The 20,593-nt window shown below is 61.1% G+C and overlaps 1 protein-coding gene across 1 annotated transcript; it reads left to right on the top strand.

Moving 5' to 3' along the window:
- Window positions 1-1,355: 1,355 nt before the first annotated feature.
- On the top strand, window positions 1,356-20,515 carry BACE1 (beta-secretase 1). The gene is made up of 9 exons (XM_004604717.2): window positions 1,356-1,659; window positions 10,965-11,053; window positions 13,312-13,528; window positions 14,759-14,896; window positions 16,184-16,318; window positions 17,528-17,629; window positions 18,041-18,190; window positions 18,464-18,635; window positions 19,005-20,515. Exons 1-9 carry the CDS (start codon window positions 1,399-1,401, stop codon window positions 19,244-19,246), a joined length of 1,506 nt encoding a protein of 501 aa, XP_004604774.2. The 5' UTR covers window positions 1,356-1,398; the 3' UTR covers window positions 19,247-20,515.
- The last annotated feature ends 78 nt before the right edge of the window (window positions 20,516-20,593 follow it).

Here is a 20,593-nt window from a genome sequence, read left to right as displayed (position 1 = left end):
GACGGCCCCTGTCCCTTCTCTTCTGCCGCCGCAGAGAACCTTGAATAAACTTCAAAGCCCTTCATCTTGTTCCCCACCATCTCTGCTCGTGGAAACCCTACCCATTCTGTGCGTGCATGCGTGCGTGTGTGTGTATGTGTGTATCACACATGGAAGTGCTCAGAGCTTACTCCTGGCTCTGTGCTCAGGGATCCCTCTTTGCCTTGTGTATGTATGTGTGTGTGTGGGGGGGGCGGTATCACACCTGGAAGTGCTCTGAGCTTACTCCTGGCTCTGTGCTCAGGGATCCCTCTTTGCCTTGTGTGTGTATGTGTGTGTGTGTGTGTGTGTGTGGAGGGGGGGGGTTATAACACCTGGCAGTGCTCAGAGCTTACTCCTGGCTTTGTGCTCAGGGATCCCTCTTTGCCTTGTGTATGTATGTGTGTGGGGGGAGGTGGGGGTGGTTTATCACACCTGGAAGTGCTGAGAGCTTACTCCTGGCTCTGTGCTCAGGCATCCTTCTTTGCCTTGTGTGTGTATGTGTGTGTGTGTGTGTGTGTGTGTGTATGTGTGTGGTGTATCACACCTGGAAGTGCTCAGAGCTTACTCCTGGCTCTGTGCTCAGGTATCCCTCTTTGCCTTGTGTATGTGTATGTGTGTGGTGTATCACACCTGGAAGTGCTCAGAGCTTACTCCTGGCTCTGTGCTCAGGCATCCCTCTTTGCCGTGTGTGTGTATGTGTGTGTGTGGTGTATCACACCTGGAAGTGCTCAGCGCTTACTCCTGGCTCTGTGCTCAGGCATCCCTCTTGGCGTTGCCTTGCTCAGGGGACCATACGCTACGCCAGGGATGGGGATGGAACCCGGGTCTGCTGTGCGCAAGGCAGGCGCCTTACGCACGGGCCCCAATCCTACCCGTTCTCTCGGGGTCTGATGAAATAGCGCCCAGCCCCCTGAGGGCTCCCCAGCCCAGGCCTGTCGGGCGCGAGGCGGGGCCTGCAGGGCGGCCGGGGCTCGGCAGGGGGCAGCGCGCCCCCCGCCCAGGCCGGAAGCGGGGTGGCCGCGTGGGAAGACTACACTTCCCAGCGGTCCCGGGCAGCGCGCACCCCTCCGGCTTTGACAGCCGCCGCCGGCAGCAGCCTTGGCGCCGCCCCAGCCTGCCCGCCCGCGAGCCGGGCGCTGGATCCCCGGGCCCCGGCCCCGCCGCCGGCCATGCGCGCCCCTCCCCGCGCCGCGGGGGCCCGCGCCCGCCTCCCGCCGCCCGCCGCCCGGGCCGGGCCGGCCGGGCACGAGTAGCCGCGTCCCCGCCGCGCGCCGCGGACCCGCCCGGGGCCTGCGCGCCCCGCCGCCGCCGCCGCCGCCGCAGCCGCCGCCGCCGCCGCCCGCACCCGGGTCCCGGGGCCCGCGCCCGCGCCCAGCCATGGCCCGCGCCCTGCCCTGGCTGCTGCTCTGGGTGGGCGCCGGGGTGCTGCCCGTGCGCGGCGCGCGGCCCGGAATCCGGCTGCCCCTGCGGAGCGGAGCGGGGGGCGCCCCCCTGGGATTGCGGCTGCCCCGCGAGACGGACGGGGAGCCCGAGGAACCCGCGCGGAGGGGCAGCTTCGTGGAGATGGTGGACAACCTGCGCGGCAAGTCCGGCCAGGGCTACTACGTGGAGATGACCGTGGGCAGCCCCCCGCAGACGGTAAGGTCCTGCCCTGCGTCCGGGGGACGGGAGCTGGCTGGGGTGGGGGTGGGGTGGGCAGCAGGCTCGGGGAAGGCGGGTGGGGAGGTCAGTGGCCTGAGCGCATCGGGCAGAGAGGGGCGGCTGGCTGAGCCCACGGTTCTGGGCTCCGGTTCTGGGCCCCCCGTGGCCCCTCCGTGCCCACAGAGGAACCAGCCTTTGGCACCGATCATCCCCAGGGCGCGCGCGCTCCCCGCCCTCCCTTAGAGCAGCTTCTACCCCACCCCCCAAGCTCACACACAGAGCCCCCCTGAAGGGCCTGAGCCCTGGGGCGCTGTGAACAGGTGTCAGCCCAGCGCGCACCCTCCACTCCCTCCTGGCCCCCAGCCCTGCAGCTGTGTTGGTGTTCAGGGGAACCAGGGTCTGACTGGGAGCCCCCTGAGCTTTGACCGCACCTCTCCAGGCCTGGGCTCCCATGGGAAACGGCAAAGTGAGGGTTCCCTGCAACTCCCCAGCCCCCCAGCAGCCCCATAGCCTCACCCCGACTCCCTCCCGCTTTTGCTGCAGCCCCACTGCTGCCCGGTGCTGGGGGTGGTGGGACCACCAGGGCGGCTGGGCCTGCTCTATGCCTCTGAGTGGAAGGAACAGCCCCGGGCTGACCTCTGTGTGCACTGGCCAGGGTGAGGGAGACTCTGGGGATGGAGGGACAGAGATGTGTGTCACCCCCTCCCTCCTCACTCTGTGGCCAGAGGCCTGTCCTTGGGAGGGGCTGTGAAGGTGGGGTGCCTTCTGGGGCACCACTTCCCAGACACGTGAGTCCTGGGGGAGAGGCCAACCTCCACTCCAGCCTCCCCGGGGCCCTGGCGCCCATCTCGGTCCCATCCCCCCCGTCCTTCCTGTGCCTCATGACGTCCCCGAGTCACCCAGGCTGGACTCAGGCCCCCCGGCAGCCTGAGACAGAAGCACAATGCCAGGTATTGTCAGGGAGCAGAGAGGCTGTGTCCTGCACCTTCTCCTGTTTCTGCCACAGATGGGGCCTGGGGACAAGGACACGGGACGAGGCGGGGACACCAGCAAGGACTTTGGGGTCAGACAGACCAGGGACTGCAGCTCTGCGGCCCGGAGCCTGGCCTTTCCTGCATGCTCTGAGTCCCCCGGGCTGTGGCCTGACGCGAGGCTTCTCTGCCGGGCGACCGTGAGGAGTGAAACTGTGGCGTGAGCCTGTGGGCCACGTACCCGGACACTTTTGGTGTCCCTGATTCCCAGCCACCCTCATTCTGGCCTCCTCAACCTCTTGCGGGTCTCTGTGTTTCACATGGCTAGACTTGGGGGACCCATGCCCCCCACCCCCAGCCCAGAAACGGACAAATTACACAAGAGGTAGCCTCTCCTTCCCAGGAACCGGGCACGCTCCAGGGGTGACCCGCTGCAGAACCTGAACTTCCGCCCATCCCCCCGCCCCGCCACAGTCCACAAGAAAGTTGCCCCTTCTGCCTCCCTTTGGGGGGGCTGGGTGAACTGCCTCCCCCCATCCGGGGAGTCTGGAGGAATCCTGTGAAATGGGGCAGCACATCTTACGGGTGGGTTCCGGGGACTGCCACACTACATGACAGCCTTTCCTGCCCTGCAGGAGCACTCACACCACATGATACGGCACCGAGGGCCCGGAAGTGAGGCTCCCCGGGGCTTTGTCATCACGGTCTGATCTTGTGTCCATCCGCTGGCCCTCCCCCAGGCCTCCAGAGTTGGAATCTCCAGCCCCTGTGGGAGAAGCCCAAAGAGGCTGTGTACAGAGGCTGGGGGCGGGGGGCTTGGGGTGCCAGGACGGGCAGAACTCACCCAGGAGCTGTGGTGCTGTGGGCATGGCCTGTGTGTGCCCCACCCCCGGCCCCTGCTCCCCTGGCCCCCAGGAGTGAGGATGAGGATGGGCTCTGGGTGTCCGGAGAGGAGATCATGAGAAAGGCCCCGGGGCTTGCTTCCAAGTCAGCCCCACCACAAGCTCTCCGACCTACCCCCCGGCCTGCGGGAATAAAGGGGAGATGGACTTCTCGGGTGCGGGGGGGAATGCAGCCTTCCGGGGGAACACGTGTGCCTTTTAGCAGGAGTGGGACTGGGAGGAAGAGCGGTTGCAGGAAGCCCGAGCGAGGTACAGTGACAGAATGGCCGTGAGGCTGGCAATAGGGAAGGGTGGGAGGCCGGGGACCTGGGACCTGCCCCATGCAGGGCTGGGGAGGGGCGGGAGCGGCTGTTCACGAGAATCCTGAGGGCTGGATGGGGCCAGTTGCAGGCAGAGAGACCATTTGTGGGGATGGTAGCCCTGGCGGCATGGCGGCTGAGTGGCACCAGCAGGCAGGAACCTGCATGGATGGCGCCGTGACAAGGGCGCGTCGTGTCGTGCAGTGCAGGTGGCCCACCCAGGTTGGACTCCCACCACCAGGGTCATCTTCGAGCACAGAGCCAGGAGTTAGCCCCGAGCACTGCCAGGTGTGGCCCACTGCCGGCCCCCGTTCCCAAAGGAAACTACACCGATGAGGGGAGGTGACACACAAGTTTCTGCTATGTTCTGTGTTGGTTAATTTGTTCGTTGCAGTCATTCCTGCAACTTGTACATAGAAAATCTCACCATTCTCAGCCCCTCAAGGAATAGGGCAGGCCTGGGTCTACCAAGGACTGGCCAGGTGGACAGTCGCTGAGCTGAGGTCCGTGTCCTGCCGTGTGTCTGGGGAGAAGAGCACGAACAAGGAGCACCTCTCCCTCCCCTTCTCCCCAGCACCTGCACAGACCTCCCCACACACCCCTATGCACCCCCTCGGCCTAAAGCTCTTGGGCTTTTCACTCTTTTTTTTTTTTCTTTTTGGGTCACACCCAGCGATGCACAGGGGTTACTCCTGGCTCTGCACTCAGGAATTACTCCTGGAGGTGCTCAACGGGCCATATGGGATGCTGGGAATGGAACCCAGGTCGGCCGCGTGCAAGGCAAACGCCCTATCTGCTTTGCTATATCGCTCTAGTCCCTCACATTCTTATTTGTGCTTTTTTTTTTTTTTTTTGGTGGCCGGGGTTGGAGGTGCGGGGCCACACCCAGCTGTGGTCTGGGTTTGAGAACTGAGCTAGCAATGGGCCCTGAGCACTTCTGGGTGACCCCAATTTTTTTTTTTAAAGGACTAAGGAAAGGGCCCTGAGAGAATGTGCGGGTTTTGCATGTAAGAGGCCTAGATAGGATCCCTGGCATCCAGCGGTCCCTGAGTGACCCCTGAGCACTAGGCTGGGAAGAGCCCCTGGGTATTACGGGATATGGCCCCAAACCAAATTTTAGCAAAATTCTGGTTGAACATCCATGGCAGCCCCTGAGCCCACAACTGCCTTCTCTGTCCATGGGGCCTGGGCAGGGTGAATTCGAGGTCTCAGCCGCTGGGATACATGCAGGGGCTAAGTGACCCCCAGGGCCCTCTGCTGTGGGTGCCTGTGCTGGCCAGGTGCCCTGGGGGTGGGTGGGATAAGGAATCTGTAATCCTGGGGGGGTCAAACTGGCTGGGCCCCGCCCTCTCCCGCACAGGCCACTAACACCAGCTCTCCCCAACCACTGTCTGCCACCCTCTCACACTCAGTGAGCCCCATCAAGGACCCCATCCCGTCCTGGTCATAGGAGGAAGCTGGCAGGGCCTGTCTGAGTGCCCCCTGGGCACTCTCAGCTGGAGACACAGCAGGCGGCAGCCAAAGACCCGAGACCAGGTGAGATTGAGCGGTTGGGAAGTCAGGCAGGAAAAGCTGGTGGCGACTTATGGCAGGCAGGGGGCTTTCTGTGGAGTTCGTGACACCTTCAGTGTCCCCCAGAGTCAGGAGAGGACAGGAAGTGACACCTCTCTTTCCAAGGGGACTAACCAGGCTCCTGGGTAAGATTAGAAAAAGGTGCTGTCAGAGCGATAGGGCAGCGAGTAGCGCTGTTATCTCGCACGCAAGTCGAACCTGGTTGCCAGGTTTAATCCCCGGCATCCCATATGGCCCTCTGAGAACCCCAGGAGTAATTCCTGAGCACAGAGTCAGGAGTAAGTTCTGAGCATCTGGGTGTGGCCCCTTCCCCCCGCACCACAAAAAAAAGAAAAAGGTGCAATAACCTAAAAAATGTTTAAAAGCAGAGGTGGTAGGGGCTGGAGTGATAGCACAGTGGGTAGGGCGTTTGCCTTGTACACGGTCGACCCGGGTTCGATTCCCAGCATCCCATATGGTCCCCTGAGCACTGCCAGGAGTAATTCCTGAGTGTAGAGCCAGGAGCAACCCCTGAGCATAGCCGGGTGTGACCCAAAAAGCAAAAAAAAAAATTAAAAAATTAAAAAAAAATAAAAGCAGAGGTGGTAGGGGCCAGAGCAATGGTACAGCAGGTAAGGCCTTTGCCTTGCATGCAGCTGACCAGGGTTCAATTCCCGACATCCTATATGGTCCTCCAAGCACCGCCAGGAGTAATTCCTGAGTGCAGAGCCAGGAGTAAGCCCTGAGCATCACCGGGTGTGACCCAAAAAAGAAAAAGAGCGAAGAACAGATATGCTAGGGCTGGACAGATAGTGCAGTGGCCAGGGCAAGTGACCAACCAGTTCTATCCCCAGCAACCCATATGGTCCCCCAAGCCCCACCAGAGCCAGGACTAAGCCCTTAGCACCAATAGGTATGTTCCCCTCCCCTCCCCCCCAAAAAAATGGAACAGAGATGCCAGGATGGTGGCTGGGAGGGCCGGGACAGGTTTCGCGTGCTGGGACCCAGGTCCAAGCCTCTGCCCTGCACTCTAATCCCCTAAACACAGCTGGGCGTGGTCCCCAAACACAATTTAAATCAGGAAAAAGAGGGGACCGGAGCCATAGTACAGCTGGGAGGTCGTTTTACCTTCCACGCAGCCGACCTGGGTTCAATCCCTGGCATCCCATAGGGTTCCCCGAGCACTGCCAGGAGTGATTCCTGATTGCAGAGTCAGGGGTAGCCCCTGCGCATTGTCAGGTCTGACCCAAAAAAGCCGAAAAAAACTGGAAAAAAAAAGAGCAGGTGAAAAGAATACAGACTTGCAGGTTGTGGCAAGTAGAGAGTAGAGCATTTGCTTTGCACTAGGCTGACCAGGGTTCAATCTCCCGCATCCCCGTAGAGTCCCCTGAGCACTGCCAGGAGTGATTCCTGAGTGCAGAGCCAGGAGTAACCCCTAAGCCTTGCCTTGTTAAAGTTACAAAACCACCAAAAAAGAATAGGTGAAAAGAATACAGACTTGCGCCCTGCCCTTAGGAAAAGGGATGTTTAAACTCCAATTTGAAAGCCAAGAAGAAAGGGTCAATTGGGAGAGAACTTTGCAGGCACCTGTGGAAACGGCTGATGCAGAGGTGCGGAGGCATGGGGGGAATGATAGAAGTTCCCCAGTTCAAGGATGTGTGCAGACCATTGGATGCTCCTTGTGAGATGCCCCACAAACTCCTCCGGAGCACAACGCAGTGGCTGAGAACGTGGGCCGTTGTGTGGTTCGGGGCATGTGTTCACTGGTGGTTCTGTTACCTGGACCGGCTCCTGTGGCCAGCAGGGCTTGCAGGAAAGAAAATGTCCCAAAGGAACAGTCCCCGAAGCACCATTCTCACCCTGTGACTGCCCACGATGTCCCGGGGCCACCCCCAGCCGCATGGCGCAGTTCAGTGACTGAGTCAGAGGGACACACAGACACTTGGATCTAGGTCAGGGGTGTGGTGCGTCCATGGGCCCCTCCATCCTGTACTTCCTGTCCAGGGAGGGAGACAAGAAGGTCCAGGAGCTGAAAGCCCAGTTTGAGGGTGCAGAGAACCCCTGGGTTCCCTCATGCAGTGGTGTCCCTGGACAGTGGACAGTGGGGGCAAAGCTGGGGGCTCCGGGCGGGTCTGCGCGTGGGCTCCCTCTCTCCTTGGGGCCCTGGAGCCTGTCTACACTGCAGGGATGCCAGCCTCTCCCACTTTAATCTGGAAGCATCTAAGCGCCCGCCCCCCCCCCCCCGCGTGAGCTGGGGGGCAGGGGGCCATGACAGGTGGGCGCAAAGAGCTGGCCCTGGCACCCACCATCCTTTCTCTCTCATCAGCCCTGGAGGCTCAAGAGAGCCTGGCCTGGGGGTGGGGGCGGGGCCGGGAGGTGTCTTCTGTCCCCTGTGGCTTGTTAGCACCTCCCCTGCCTCCGAGGGCCACTAGGGGCACATTTGTTTGCTAAGTGATTGGGCTGACCGAGCCCTGACCCCAGGCTGGGATCTCCTGGGCATCTGAGTCAGTGTGGAGCTGGGGGTGCTCGCCTGAGGAGACCACTCCCTGGGGTGCGTGCCTGTACTGAGGCAGGTGGAGGCCACACCTGCAGCTGATAACCCCAGTGGCTCACTGCGTCCTGACAGCTGAATCCATGTACCCCCACTCTTTCCTCTCTTCCTTGGTAGAATTCAGGAAATACCCAGTGCCTGGCACTGTTAGGCTCCTAAAGGGGACAAGTGTTAATTTGAAAAAAAAAAGGGGGGGGCTGGAGCGATAGCACAGCGGGTAGGGCGTTTGCCTTGCACGTGGCTGACCCGGGTTCGATTCCCAGCATCCCGTAGGGTCCCCTGAGCACTGCCGGGAGTGATTCCTGAGTGCAGAGCCAGGAGTAACCCCTGTGCATTGCCAGGTGTGACCCAAAAGGCTAAAAAAGAAAAAATCCAAGGCGGGGGGATTCGAGGTGAAATAACAGTGTCCCTGGGGAAGCACCTGGCATTGGGGGGACAGTATTAACCTTTTCTTATGCTTCTGTTTGAGTCGTGCCCTGAAATACCAAGCTCAGAGCAGGCTGGCCTTGGTTTCAGAGGCTGGAAATGGACAGAGGGACGGAGAGACAGAGGGACAGAGGGCTAGAAGGATGAGCAGGGGGATTGGAGCGACACACAGCAGATAGGGTGTTTGCCTTGCACTCGGCTGATCCGGGTTCGATTCCCAGCATCCCATATGGTCCCCCAAGCACTGCCAGGAGTAATTCCTGAGTGCAAAGCCAGGGGTAACCCCTGTGATTCTCCGGGTGTGACCCAAAAGAAAAAAAAAAAGGAGAAGGTGAGGGGCTGGAGTGATAAAGTGAGGGGCTGGAGCGATAGTACAGCAGGGAGGGCATTTGCCTTGCATGTGGCTGACCCAGGTTCAATTCCCAGCATCCCGTAGGGTCCCCTGAGCACTGCCAGGAGTGATCCCTGAGTGAGAGCCAGGTGTAACTCCTGTGCATCGCTGGGTGTGACCCAAAAAGAAAAAACAAAAAAAGGAGGAGCCGGTGATGGGCTGGGGACTGGGATCACTTGAGACATTCATGCGCTCTGGGCATTCAAGTCTGTCTCCAGACTTGGGGCCGCTTCTGTGGCATAAACCCACCCGAGAGACAGAGAGGCAGAAATAAAACTCTCAGTGGCAACTGGGCGGAAACCTCAGTTCTGGAGAGGTTCTTGTGGAAGCTATTTGCGGTGGGGGGGAGGGAGGGCACCCCCAGCGCAGGGCTCAGGGGCTACTCCTGGCTCTGTGCTCGAGTGAGCCTGGCGGTACTGGGGATGGAACTGGGGTCAGCCACGTGCAAAGCAAGTGTCCTACCCTCCGCGCTCTCTCCAGCCACGGGAGACCTTGAAGAAGGCGGGGTGGGCACACTTGGTATATCGGGCGGAGACGTGACCTGTTTAATTTGTCTGCAGCAGGGAGCACGGGGCAGGGCAGATGGCAAGGCTGGGCAGTGCGTGGCGGCACTGAGAACAGCGGGAGGGGAGCAGGGCTGGAGCTCAGGTCTGGAGCAGGTGACGGACGGGGGTGGGGCAGGGAAGAGGGTCTTGAAGAGGGGGGCAGGAGGCCTGGCGGGAGAGGCGGGCAGGCGGGGGGGGGGACTGGCGGGACCCAGACAGCAGCCTGGTAGTAAGGGCTGCGTGAGGCTGGAGCGGGGAGGCGTAGGGGTGCAACTCCGTCTCGGAACGGGCTGAGGGGTGAGTGGGAGGTGAAGACGGGGAGGCAGCTTGGCTGAGGACTTGGGCTGTGAAGGGAGAGGAGAGAGAGGAGGAGGAGGCGGGTGTGAGATTGAAGAGGTTTATTTTATGAGGAGACGAGAGCATTTGTAAATGCCAGTAGCAAGAATCCAGACTGGGGGGGCGGGGTTGGGGCGAGGGGGTTGGTGGGACGGTTGAATCTGCCTGATGGAAGGATCCAGAACAGAGCAAGGGGGACTGGGCTGAGGTCCCCCCTGCCCCACCTGATCACCCCACTCCTGGCAGGGTAGAACTCTGTCCTGGGTTCGGCCCCCTGAGGAGCAGGAGCGGGTGGTGAGGACCCCCAGGCCGCCTGGCAGGGCCCGGGGAAGGACAGCAGTGCCCGCGCCCCCTTCACTTTATGGGGTCAGGGGGGATGGGGCGGGGGGGGCAGGAGAGCAGATGGGGAGAGAGACAGACAGGAAGAGCTCCTGGAGTGACAGCAGGGACCCCGAACCAGGAGCCAGCCTGGAGGATGGGCGGGCCCCAGGAGGGTAAGGGGAGCCGCCTGGCAGTCACTGGCCAGTTGGCCCCGTCCTGAGCCCCCGCACTTGGGCCAAGCCACGGACTCTGGGGAGAACGGGGGTGGGGGGAGGTGGGGAAGGGGCTGGGGTCAAAGTGGATCCACTATCTTTTTGTTCTTGTTTTGGAGCCACACCTGGCAGTGCTCAGGGCTTACTCCTGGCTCTGTGCTCAGGGGTCACTCCTGGAGGTGCCCAGGGGACGATATGGGATGCCAGGGACCGAGTCCGGGTTGGCTGTGTGCAAGGCAAATGCCCTGCCCGCTGTGGTGTGGCTCCATCTTGGGGAATGTGGGAGGCCAGGAAGCCTCCTGGGGTGCAGGGGTGGGGGCGGAGGTTCAGGGAGGAGGATGTGCCGGGGAGGGGGACCCTGACACCCACGGGGATGCAGTCGGAGCCATCCCCATGTGCTGAGGACAGAGGGTATGGCAGTGCGGGTCCCCGAGGTCAGGGAGAAGCGGGCACGACTGCTTTTCAGAGGCGTGAGGAGAGGGGCCCTGCACAGGCTCAGGGGCTCCGTGCTAGGGACAGCACAGCAAGGACCGCCGGGAAGACCCCCGTCCCCCTTCACGCAGCCGAGTGTTGGTTCTGCAGAGAACTCAGAAGCAGGCCCTTGGGCTGAGGCCACTGCAAGGACCCAGGTCCGGCCCGCCAGGTTCTGGCACAAGCAGGAAGTGGCATGCTCAGCCCAGGGTCTCGGTTCACCCTGATGTACAGAGGGCTGGGGGTGGGGGTGGGGGTGGGGGTGGGGGATGAGGAAGGGGCGAAGGCAGTGCCCAGCCATGACGCTCTCCCCCTCTCTCCTTCAGCTCAACATCCTGGTGGACACGGGCAGCAGTAACTTCGCCGTGGGCGCTGCACCCCATCCTTTCCTGCACCGTTACTACCAGAGGCAGCTGTGAGTCTGGGGGTGCGGGGGGAGGCCCAGGGACAGGCGGGAGGAACAGAGCCCTTCCAGTCACCCTCGGGTCCAGGAGGGGGGGAAGGAGGCGGCGGGTGCTGAGGGGTGGACGCCAGGACCCAGTGAGTGAGCGGGGAACAGTCTCGAGGTTCTTTAGGATTGAGACGCAGCCCCGGGGTCGGGGGGGACCAGCCGAAGCTCCCAGAAAGTCTTGGGGTCTCACTCTGTCTGCCTGGTGGGGGAGCAGGGGCTTCATTCCTCACCCACAGGGTCTGTCTAAGCTACAAGCCAGCCCCCTGCTGCACCCACTGCGGGGGCCGTGGGCAGTGTCCTGGCGAGTTCAAGAGGGGTCAGTGAGCCTTGGGTCAGTCCCAGGACTGCTCCACCCTGTGTCCAGTAACCCCACTTCCGGCTGCTGGGAGCAGCGTCAAGGTACAAGAGTGACCAGAAATAGAAGTAGGGAGGGAGACTGGAGTGATAGTACAGCGGGTATGGCATTTAAATGCCTTGCACGCAGATGACCTGGGTTCAATCCCCGGCATCCCATAATGTCCCTCAAGCACTGCCAGGAGTAATTCCTGAGTGCAGAGCCAGGAGGAACCCCTGTGGTAACCCCTGTGCATCGCTGGGTGTGACCCCAAAAGCCAAATAAATAAATAAAGTAGGAAGCAGCAGCAGGACTTCTAATGTGTCAGGGTGACCACTGCGTAGAGGGGCTGGACCATCTGCCAGGAGGTGGATCCAGGACCCGCCCCATCTCCTGCATCTTCAGACCCTTCCCCTTTAAGGCTCCAACCCAAAGGAGGTATCGGGACCTGAGAGATAGTGCAGGGGAAGCACTTGCCTCGTATCGGCCCATTGTTTCTATTCCTGCTTCCACAGGATCCCCTGAGCACAGAGCCAAGGATAGCCTCGAAGGGCAGCCCAAAGCCCCCACATATTTTTTGAAAGAAGGAACCAGGAGCTATAGCGATAACAGCAGGGAGGGTGTTCTCCTTGCAGGAGATTGACCCTGGTTCAATCCCCAGGACCCCAAATGTCCCCTGAGCCTTTGAAGAGTGATTCCCTGAGTACAGGGCCAGGAGTAAGCCCTGAGCATTGTCACGCGTAGCCCCGAAAAGCACAGAGAGAGGGAATCCACCTGTCCAGTGCTCTCGGCCCATGCATACACATAGGTGCACATGCATGCACACAGCACATACACGTGCACAGGCACAAACGCATACATACACTCACCCTCACACAGGCACACACATGCACACACACATACACGTACACACATGCATACAGGCAAACGCGCACACAGGCACATAGGCACACACATGCACACACACACGCCACGCACATGCACATGCACGCATATAGGCACACACAGGCACAAAAATACAGGTACAAGAAAGAAAAAAATTTAAAAAGACCAAAGAACAAAGAAAAGGGCTGGAGCAATAGCACAGCAGGTAGGGCGTTTGCCTTGCACGCGGCCGACCTGGGTTCGATTCCCAGCATCCCATATGGTCCCCTGAGCACCGCCAGGAGTAATTCCTGAGTGCAGAGCCAGGAGTAACCCCTGTGCATCGCCAGGTATGACCCAAAAAGAAAAAAAAAATAAAAGAACAAAGAAAAGAAAATTAAAAAATATATATACATACACACACATGCATACAGGCAAGCACTTTCACACAGGCATCCACACAGGCACAAAAATACAGGTACACATGCATACAGGCAAACACACACACACAGGCACACATGCTTGCACATACGAGTGGTAATTAAACCCAGGGGTCGGCTCATGTTCTGGTGAGCCCACCGTACACACGTAGAGTGCACCCTGCCCATCGGCTGACACACTTGTCTAGGGCCCTTCTCTGGGCACCCCCGTGCCCTCTGCCTGGCACCGACTGCACCCCTCAGATGGTGCCACCAGGTCCCAAGGCAGAGGAGAGTCAAAGGGCCCTTTTCTCTGGAGCTTCATAGTGGGGCCGGCGCAGGCACACAAAGCCCCGTTCTGTTCCGTGCAGCATCGGGGCCGGGCGCTCTGGAGACGGCACAGCGAGGCCCAGCCAGAGCCGATCTGTTCGCAAGCCCCCTTGGCAGGCGGTGCCCGGGCAGCCGCGTGGGGAAGGGCCGTGGAGCAGCCTGAGCAGCCCCCAGCTTCTGTGGGGCGCTCCTGGGAGGAGGCTTGGCTCTGGGAACCACCTGGGGCTGGACCCTGGTGCCGGCCACGTGCCCAGACCTCTGCCTCCTGCCCACAGGTCCAGCACTTACCGGGACCTCCGCAAGGGCGTGTACGTGCCCTACACCCAGGGCAAGTGGGAAGGGGAGCTGGGCACGGACCTGGTGAGCATCCCCCACGGCCCCAACGTCACCGTGCGTGCCAACATCGCTGCCATCACCGAGTCAGACAAGTTCTTCATCAACGGCTCCAACTGGGAGGGCATCCTGGGCCTGGCCTACGCGGAGATCGCCAGGGTGAGGGGCCCGGGTGCTGTGGGCGCGGGGTCCGCAGGGACGGGTGCTGTGAGAGGCCTGCCACTTGGGGCGGCGGGGGCGGAGGACGGAGGGGACGGCCGAGGGGAAACGATCCCTTTAGAGGAACTTCGCCTGGGGTAGAGGGTGGCAGTCGCATGGCACGCCCACGGAGGCTCCTCTCTCCTGAGGGACACTGCGGGTGACAGCACAGGAGTAAGGATGCTTTCGATGTACTCTCAGATCTGCAAGGATAAGAGGGGGCTGGACACAGTGCCAGGAGGCTCCCGGTGCTTGCTTTGCACACGGCCTGGCCTGCTTCCATCCTTGGCACTCCGTGACCCCCGAGCACTGGTGGGAGTGAGCCTGAGTACAGAGCCCAAAGTAGCCCCTGAGAACAACTGGGTATGGTCCCCCCCAAAAGAGAATCAGAGATTAGCCCCTTGTGTCTCCCCTCAAAGATCTGGAACAGGGGCCGGAGACATAGTACAGCAGGTAGGGCACTTGCCTTACCTGTGGTCAACCTGGGCTCAATCCCTGGCATCCTATATGGTCCCCCGAGCACCTCCAGGAGTGATTCCTGAGTGCAGAGCCAGGAGTAATCCCGGGGCAGTGCCAAGTGTGACCCCCACCTCCACCCCCTACAAAAGCCCGAGAAGATCTAAAACAATAGTACAGGGCTGGAGCAGTAGCACAGCGGGGAGGGTGTTTGCCTTGCATGCGGCCGACCCAGGTTTGATTCCCAGCATCCCATATGGTCCCCTGAGCACCGCCAGGAGTGATTCCTGAGTGCAGAGCCAGGAGTAACCCCTGTGCATCGCCGGGTGTGACCCAAAAAGAAAAACAAAACAAAACAAAACAAATTAGCACGGTGAACAGGGTGCTTGCCTTGCATGCGACCAAACCCAGGGTTGCTCCACATCACCCCATATGATATCCCAAGTCTGCCAGGAGTGATCCCTGAGCACCGAGACAAAAGTATTGCCCTGAGCACCACTGGGTGTGGTCTCCCCAAAAAAACCAAAACACAGAAAAACCCAGAGACCTGAAACAGGCCTGCACGTGGTGGTCAGGGAACTAAGGAGTGTCTGGACCCACCTGTGCGGCCGCTGACCTTCTCCACAGAATCTCTGTGCTGGGCCGCATCTCTCCCCGACACCATCCCCTGCAGTTTCCTTGGGCGGTGGCCGGGCCTCTTCCGTTACAGTCCTGCCTTGTCTCTTCCTGCCGCAGCCCGACGACTCCCTGGAGCCTTTCTTTGACTCGCTGGTCAAGCAGACGCACGTCCCCAACCTCTTCTCCCTGCAGCTCTGCGGCACTGGCTTCCCCCTCAACCAGTCGGAGGCGCTGGCCTCCGTGGGCGGGAGCATGGTGAGTGGGTCCTGGAGAGGGGGGTCCCCACCCTGCCAGCTGGGGGCTGCCTGCCTCTGCGCCCTCCTGGGCTCCTGGCGAGAATCCACAGATATCTTCCAGTTTCTCCCCGGCCCCCATCTCGTTTCTGTTCCCATCCTGTTCTCCCCGGCACTACTATAGAGAGAGAATTTCTGAGAGCTGTAGGGTTCGAGATGACCAGGAAAATTTTAAGGGGAATGAAAGTGAGGGGCTGGCGCCATAGAACAGCCAGTAGGGCGTCTGCTTTGCACGGAGCTGACCTGGGTTTCAATCCCCAGCATCCCTTCTGGTCCCTCGAGCACCATTGGGAGTGACTCCGGAGTGCAGAGCTAGGAGTAGCCTCTGTATCATTGGGTGTGGCCCAAAAGAGAAAGAAAAGAAAATGAGACTTATTAAATCAAGATTATTCAGACTGGGGCTAGGGAGATAGCTTAAAGCAGATTCAGTTCGTAATACTGAGTTAGTTCTCCAAACACCATCAGGAGAGACCCCCAAGCACTGAGTCACGAGTATCCCCTGAGCACTGCTGGGTATGACCCCAAAACCAAAATATTGTTGGGTCTTATGATCAGAAGACAGAATTCGAAAGTCTCTTAAGTCAAGGGCCAGGCAGATAATACGGTGCATGGGCACTTGCCTTGCATGTAGCAGGCCCAGGTTTAATCCCCGGCACCCCATGTGGTTCCCCAAGCCTGCTAGGAGAGATCCCTGAGAATGGCCAGGTGTGGCCCAACTGCCCACCTCCCCTTGCAAAAAAAAAAAAAAGTCTGTTGATCAGGAGAAATGGTGATGGATTCCCCCTTTTTTTTTAAAAAAAAAAAAAAAAGCGAGGCTGGAGTGATAGCACAGCGGGGAGTACTTTTGCCTTGCACAGGCCGACCCGGGTTCAATTCCCAGCATCCCATATGGTCCCCCCAGCACTGTCAGGAGTAATTCCTGAGTGCCTGAGCCAGGAGTAACCCCTGTGCATTGCCGGGTGTGACCCAAAAAGCAAAAAAGAAAAAAAAAAAAGGCAGAGAAGAGAGAATTTAGGGTAGAAGTGTCTGCCCAGTATGTATTACTGGAACACAATAAGGCGTATTGGAAGTTTTGGATGTTGCATGTGAAATGTTCCCATAGCAAGGGCTGCTGGGTTCAGAAGCCATGAACACTCCCCCGCGTCTCGGCCGTCGCCCCCCCTGAGCAGGTGTGGGCTGCGAGAGGTGGGAAGAGGAGGGTGGGGTGGCCAGGGTCCTCACTGCCCCGTCGGTGCTCTCCTCTCCCCAGATCATCGGGGGCATCGACCCGGCCCTGTACTCGGGCAGCCTCTGGTACACGCCCATCCGGCGCGAGTGGTACTATGAAGTGATCATCGTGCGCGTGGAGATCAACGGGCAGGACCTGAGAATGGACTGCAAGGAAGTGAGAAGGGGTGCGGGGGAGAGGGGGCTGCATGGCCAGGCCGCCCTGGGGCAGGGAGCGGGAGGGGCAGCGGCTCAGGGCTGCAGAGCCTCCGTCAGTGGCTGGGAGCTAGGCGCTGGCAGGGGCCACGGGGTTTCCGGGGTGGTGGGGGATAGGTGTGGGGTACAGGCCTGGCCGGGGCCCCCTGCCAGGCAGTGGGGAGGGTGTCCACAACTCTGGAGGCGGCCTGAGCCCGGGTCCCCACTCGGCCCTCTGACAGGTCACTGCTGTGTTCTGGTTTGCTCAGCTGCAAACCCCCAGTGGGAACAGATTTTTTTCCAAAGATCGCAGTGAGGGGAGTGGAAATGAAGAGTGCTCTCCCAGAGTGCTGTGCATAGTGGGATCCGGTGGGTGAACGGCAGCTGGCCCATCTGGGCTGACCTTGCCATGAAAGCCAGTGTCTGCTACTGGAGGAAGGGCCCGAGACTGGACAGCAAGGGAGGGTGCTAGCCTTGCACACCGCTGACCCAGGTTCCATCACTGGCATCCCGAGCCCGCCAGGGGGGATCCAAGTGCAGAGCCAGCCCTGGACCACCCTCCCAAAAGAGAGATACAAATGGACTAGGAAGGGCTGGAGTGATAGTACAATGGGTAGGGCATTTGTCTTGCATGCAGCCAACCCGGGTTCGATCCCGGGCATCCCATATGGTCCCCTGAGCACCGCCCTAAGTAGTTCCTGAGTGCAGAGCGAGGAGGAACCCCTGAGCATCGCTGGTGCGTCCCTCAGACTAAACCAAAAAATGCAGAGTAAGAAATGCTAAAAGCCGCCCCCTCCCCCGCCCCCACGCCTCATAGTTTATTTTCCAGTTCCGGACAGTGTCTGTCCACACTGAGCCCTCAGCATTTCCTGAATGCCCCTCATGTCCGGCCCCGCCCCAAGTGTTGATTCATTTGGCTCTTACAGTAACTCCCTGGTACAAACTATTATTATCCTTACTGTAAAGACAAGGAAGCAGGGCACACATGTCCACTCAGTCGCCGTGGGGAGCCCCTCGAAGTGGCAGCAGCAGGAGACCCCCACGATGGCCCCAGCCAGCCTCACCTTCACTGCAGTCCTGGCCACTCAGTGCCGGCGTCGTGGGCTGGAGCCTGAGCGGCACTGGGTGTGCCCCCCACCCCGCCCCAAATCAAGGTCCTCTGGCCTTTCTGCCCCCGTCTTCCTGCCCTTAGTACAACTACGACAAGAGCATCGTGGACAGTGGCACCACCAACCTCCGCCTGCCCAAGAAGGTGTTTGAGGCTGCGGTGAAGTCCATTAAGGCCGCCTCCTCGGTGAGTGCCCTGGGGGGGCTGGGCGGGCGGCTCCCCAACCCGGCTGCCGTGGGGTGCCCAGAGCTACTCTCCCAGTGCCTCCGTTTGCCCTCACACAGCTGCCCCATCCCTGCACCCCTCAGCTCCGGGCGTTCTTCTACAGACGAGCAACAGGCCCAGGACAAGGCTGGCAACGAGGCTCAGTGTGTCTCGCTGTCGAGAGGCTCCGGGTTCCCTCCCTGGCACACCCCCTACGCACACATGTGCATGGACACACACGTATGCACACACACATGCACTTATGCATTTGCACGCATGCACATGCATGCACGGACACGTGTGCACACACATGCATGCTTGTATGCAGGGGGTGAGAGGGTAGAAGGCGGGAGCTGCTTCCTCACTGGGAGCCCCTACCCCCAACACACACAGACAGAGAAGTTTCCGGATGGCTTCTGGCTGGGGGAGCAGTTGGTGTGTTGGCAGGCAGGCACCACCCCCTGGAACATCTTCCCGGTCATCTCGCTCTACCTGATGGGTGAGGTCACCAACCAGTCCTTCCGCATCACCATCCTGCCACAGGTAGGTCCCTGCCAGATTTGGGGGTCTCGGGAAGAGGGCTCCAGAGAACCCAGCCGGCCCCCACAGCGTGGGGGACAGGGAGGGCAAAGGGCAGGGCAGCCGCAGGACCTCTTGGAGGCAGGGACAGGGCAGGGAAGTGGCAACGTGGCCAAGAGTCTGCCTTGGATGCACGAGACCTGGGGGTGACCCCCAGGACCAACCCCCCAAAAACTAGTCGAGATGGGGTGAAGGATGGTTGAGGCAGACAGACCCCCCTGACTAGCTTCTCCGCAGCAATACCTGCGGCCAGTGGAGGATGTGGCCACATCGCAGGATGACTGTTACAAGTTCGCTGTGTCCCAGTCGTCCACGGGCACTGTCATGGGGGCTGTCATCATGGAGGGCTTCTACGTGGTCTTCGACCGTGCGCGGAAACGCATCGGCTTTGCTGTCAGCACGTGCCATGGTGAGCACGCCCGGGACGGGCAGGGTGGGGTGGGCCACCCTGGGTCAGGGTGCCAGGGAGCAGGGTACTGAGCGGGAGCATTACTGTCCTGCCTGCTGCGTGAAAGTGCGTGTCCACGCCATGCCCTGTGCGGGTACAGCCGGGGACGGCCTGCACAATGGTCACCTGGTGAAAGGCCCCTGGGCACGCCCCGGATCCCAGGGCAGCGCTGACCCTCTGGCGCCCGTCAGCTCCCGCGCGGCCCGGGGGGCTGGAGCAGCAGCGGTGGGGTCAGGCACGGGGGGGTGGGGGGGGCTTGGGTGTCCTCCCGCCGGGGACAGGGTGCCCCCCCACCCCGCTCTCTGGCTGAGGACGCCCCCCTTCCCGCAGTGCACGACGAGTTCCGGACGGCGGCCGTGGAGGGCCCCTTCGTCACGGCGGACATGGAGGACTGCGGCTACAACATCCCCCAGACGGACGAGTCCACGCTGATGACCATCGCCTACGTCATGGCGGCCATCTGCGCCCTCTTCATGCTGCCGCTCTGCCTCATGCTGTGCCAGTGGCGCTGCCTGCGCTGCCTGCGCCAGCAGCAGGACGACTTCGCCGACGACATCTCCCTGCTCAAGTGAGGCGAGCACCCCGCGGCCCTGCTGGAGGAGACAGGGTGGGGTGCAGGGCGCGCTGGGGCCTGGATGGCTCCGGGTCACCTCAGACTGGAGCTGGGAAACCCTGCCGGCCGCCCCGGCCCTCTGCCCTCTGGCCCCTCTCGGGAGGAGGCGGGTCGCACCCACATCGCTGTGCCGAGGTCGCGGGGAGTCTGCGGAGGCTCTGGCCAGGGACAGTCGCCGAGTTGCCTCCGAAACTGACCCAAGACCGCTGGGCAGGATCTTGGGACCGACTGCACGGTCCCCAGAGGACTCGAGGACCAAGGAGAAGCCGGAGCAGGGCGGGCCACTGTGTCTCAGGCAGCAGCCCCTGGACTGAGCCGCCCATCGAGGTGTGGGCTCCCTGGACCCCTGACCAGATGTCAGGTGGGAGGGCGGCTCCGGGGAGCCCCAAGCTCTCTTCAGCTCTCTGTAAAGTGCCCACTGAGAAGTTCCACTCGAGCAGTGGATTCCTCCCTCAGCTGCCCCCCCCACACCCCAGCCCCGCACTCCCTGGCAGCGCTGACCCGCCGCACCCCTGCACCCAGGTCCATGGGGACGCGGCAGGGGTGCTCCGTCTTCCTGGTCGCTTGTCCCCTCCCGTGCGCCATCCTTACCCCTCTGGAGCTTTGCAGTTGAGGTGCCATGAGGAAAGGCCAGGAGCCCCCTCCTGCTTGGAGGGCGGGGACGCAGGGACGCGGGGACACGGTGCCGGGCTGAGCCCGTGCGCCACGGCCAGGGCTCCCCCACTGGGCTGGAGCGAGGAGTGCGCAGACCAGCCTGGCCGCTGTCTCGTTGCCTTCTCCCCCTCTGCCTGGCCCTGGCCTTGGCTGGAGCGGGTCAGCCCCTTCCCTGCTCTTCCCCGCGCCCGGAGGCGGGCTGGGTGGTGGGACTGTGTCTCAGCTGACCCGATGCCAGCGTTTGCGGGAACAGCTGCGTTTGCCAAGCAGGCCCGCAGACCCCCTGTGCCTGTCAGGTCAGGATGCGGCCTGGAGCTGGGGGGTCACCTGGTGAGGGGGGAGGGACGCCCACAAGCCATAAACTAATAAAACGAAAATCATGAGTCCGTTCTTTTTTTTTTTTTAAATCTGGGTTCTCTTCATTCCCAACGCGCCTGGTGCTGCCCAGGCTGCTGGGACCCCGAGCCTCCCAGGAGCCACGAGGCGGGCCGGGCAGGAAGGCTGGACACCGTCCACTTCCAGCCCAGAACTTCCTGTGTAAATAAACTTCCACAGTTGCTACGTGACACGAAAACGCCGTCGGCTCTGTAATTTCTACCCACGCCGGCTCCTTGCAGGGCACGCGACCCGCCCTCGCCGTCACCAAGTCCCA

Source organism: Sorex araneus, chromosome 3 (genome assembly GCF_027595985.1).
Source record: "Sorex araneus isolate mSorAra2 chromosome 3, mSorAra2.pri, whole genome shotgun sequence".
Taxonomy (NCBI): Eukaryota; Metazoa; Chordata; class Mammalia; order Eulipotyphla; family Soricidae; genus Sorex; species Sorex araneus.
This window is presented reverse-complemented; position numbering and strand designations above follow the sequence as displayed.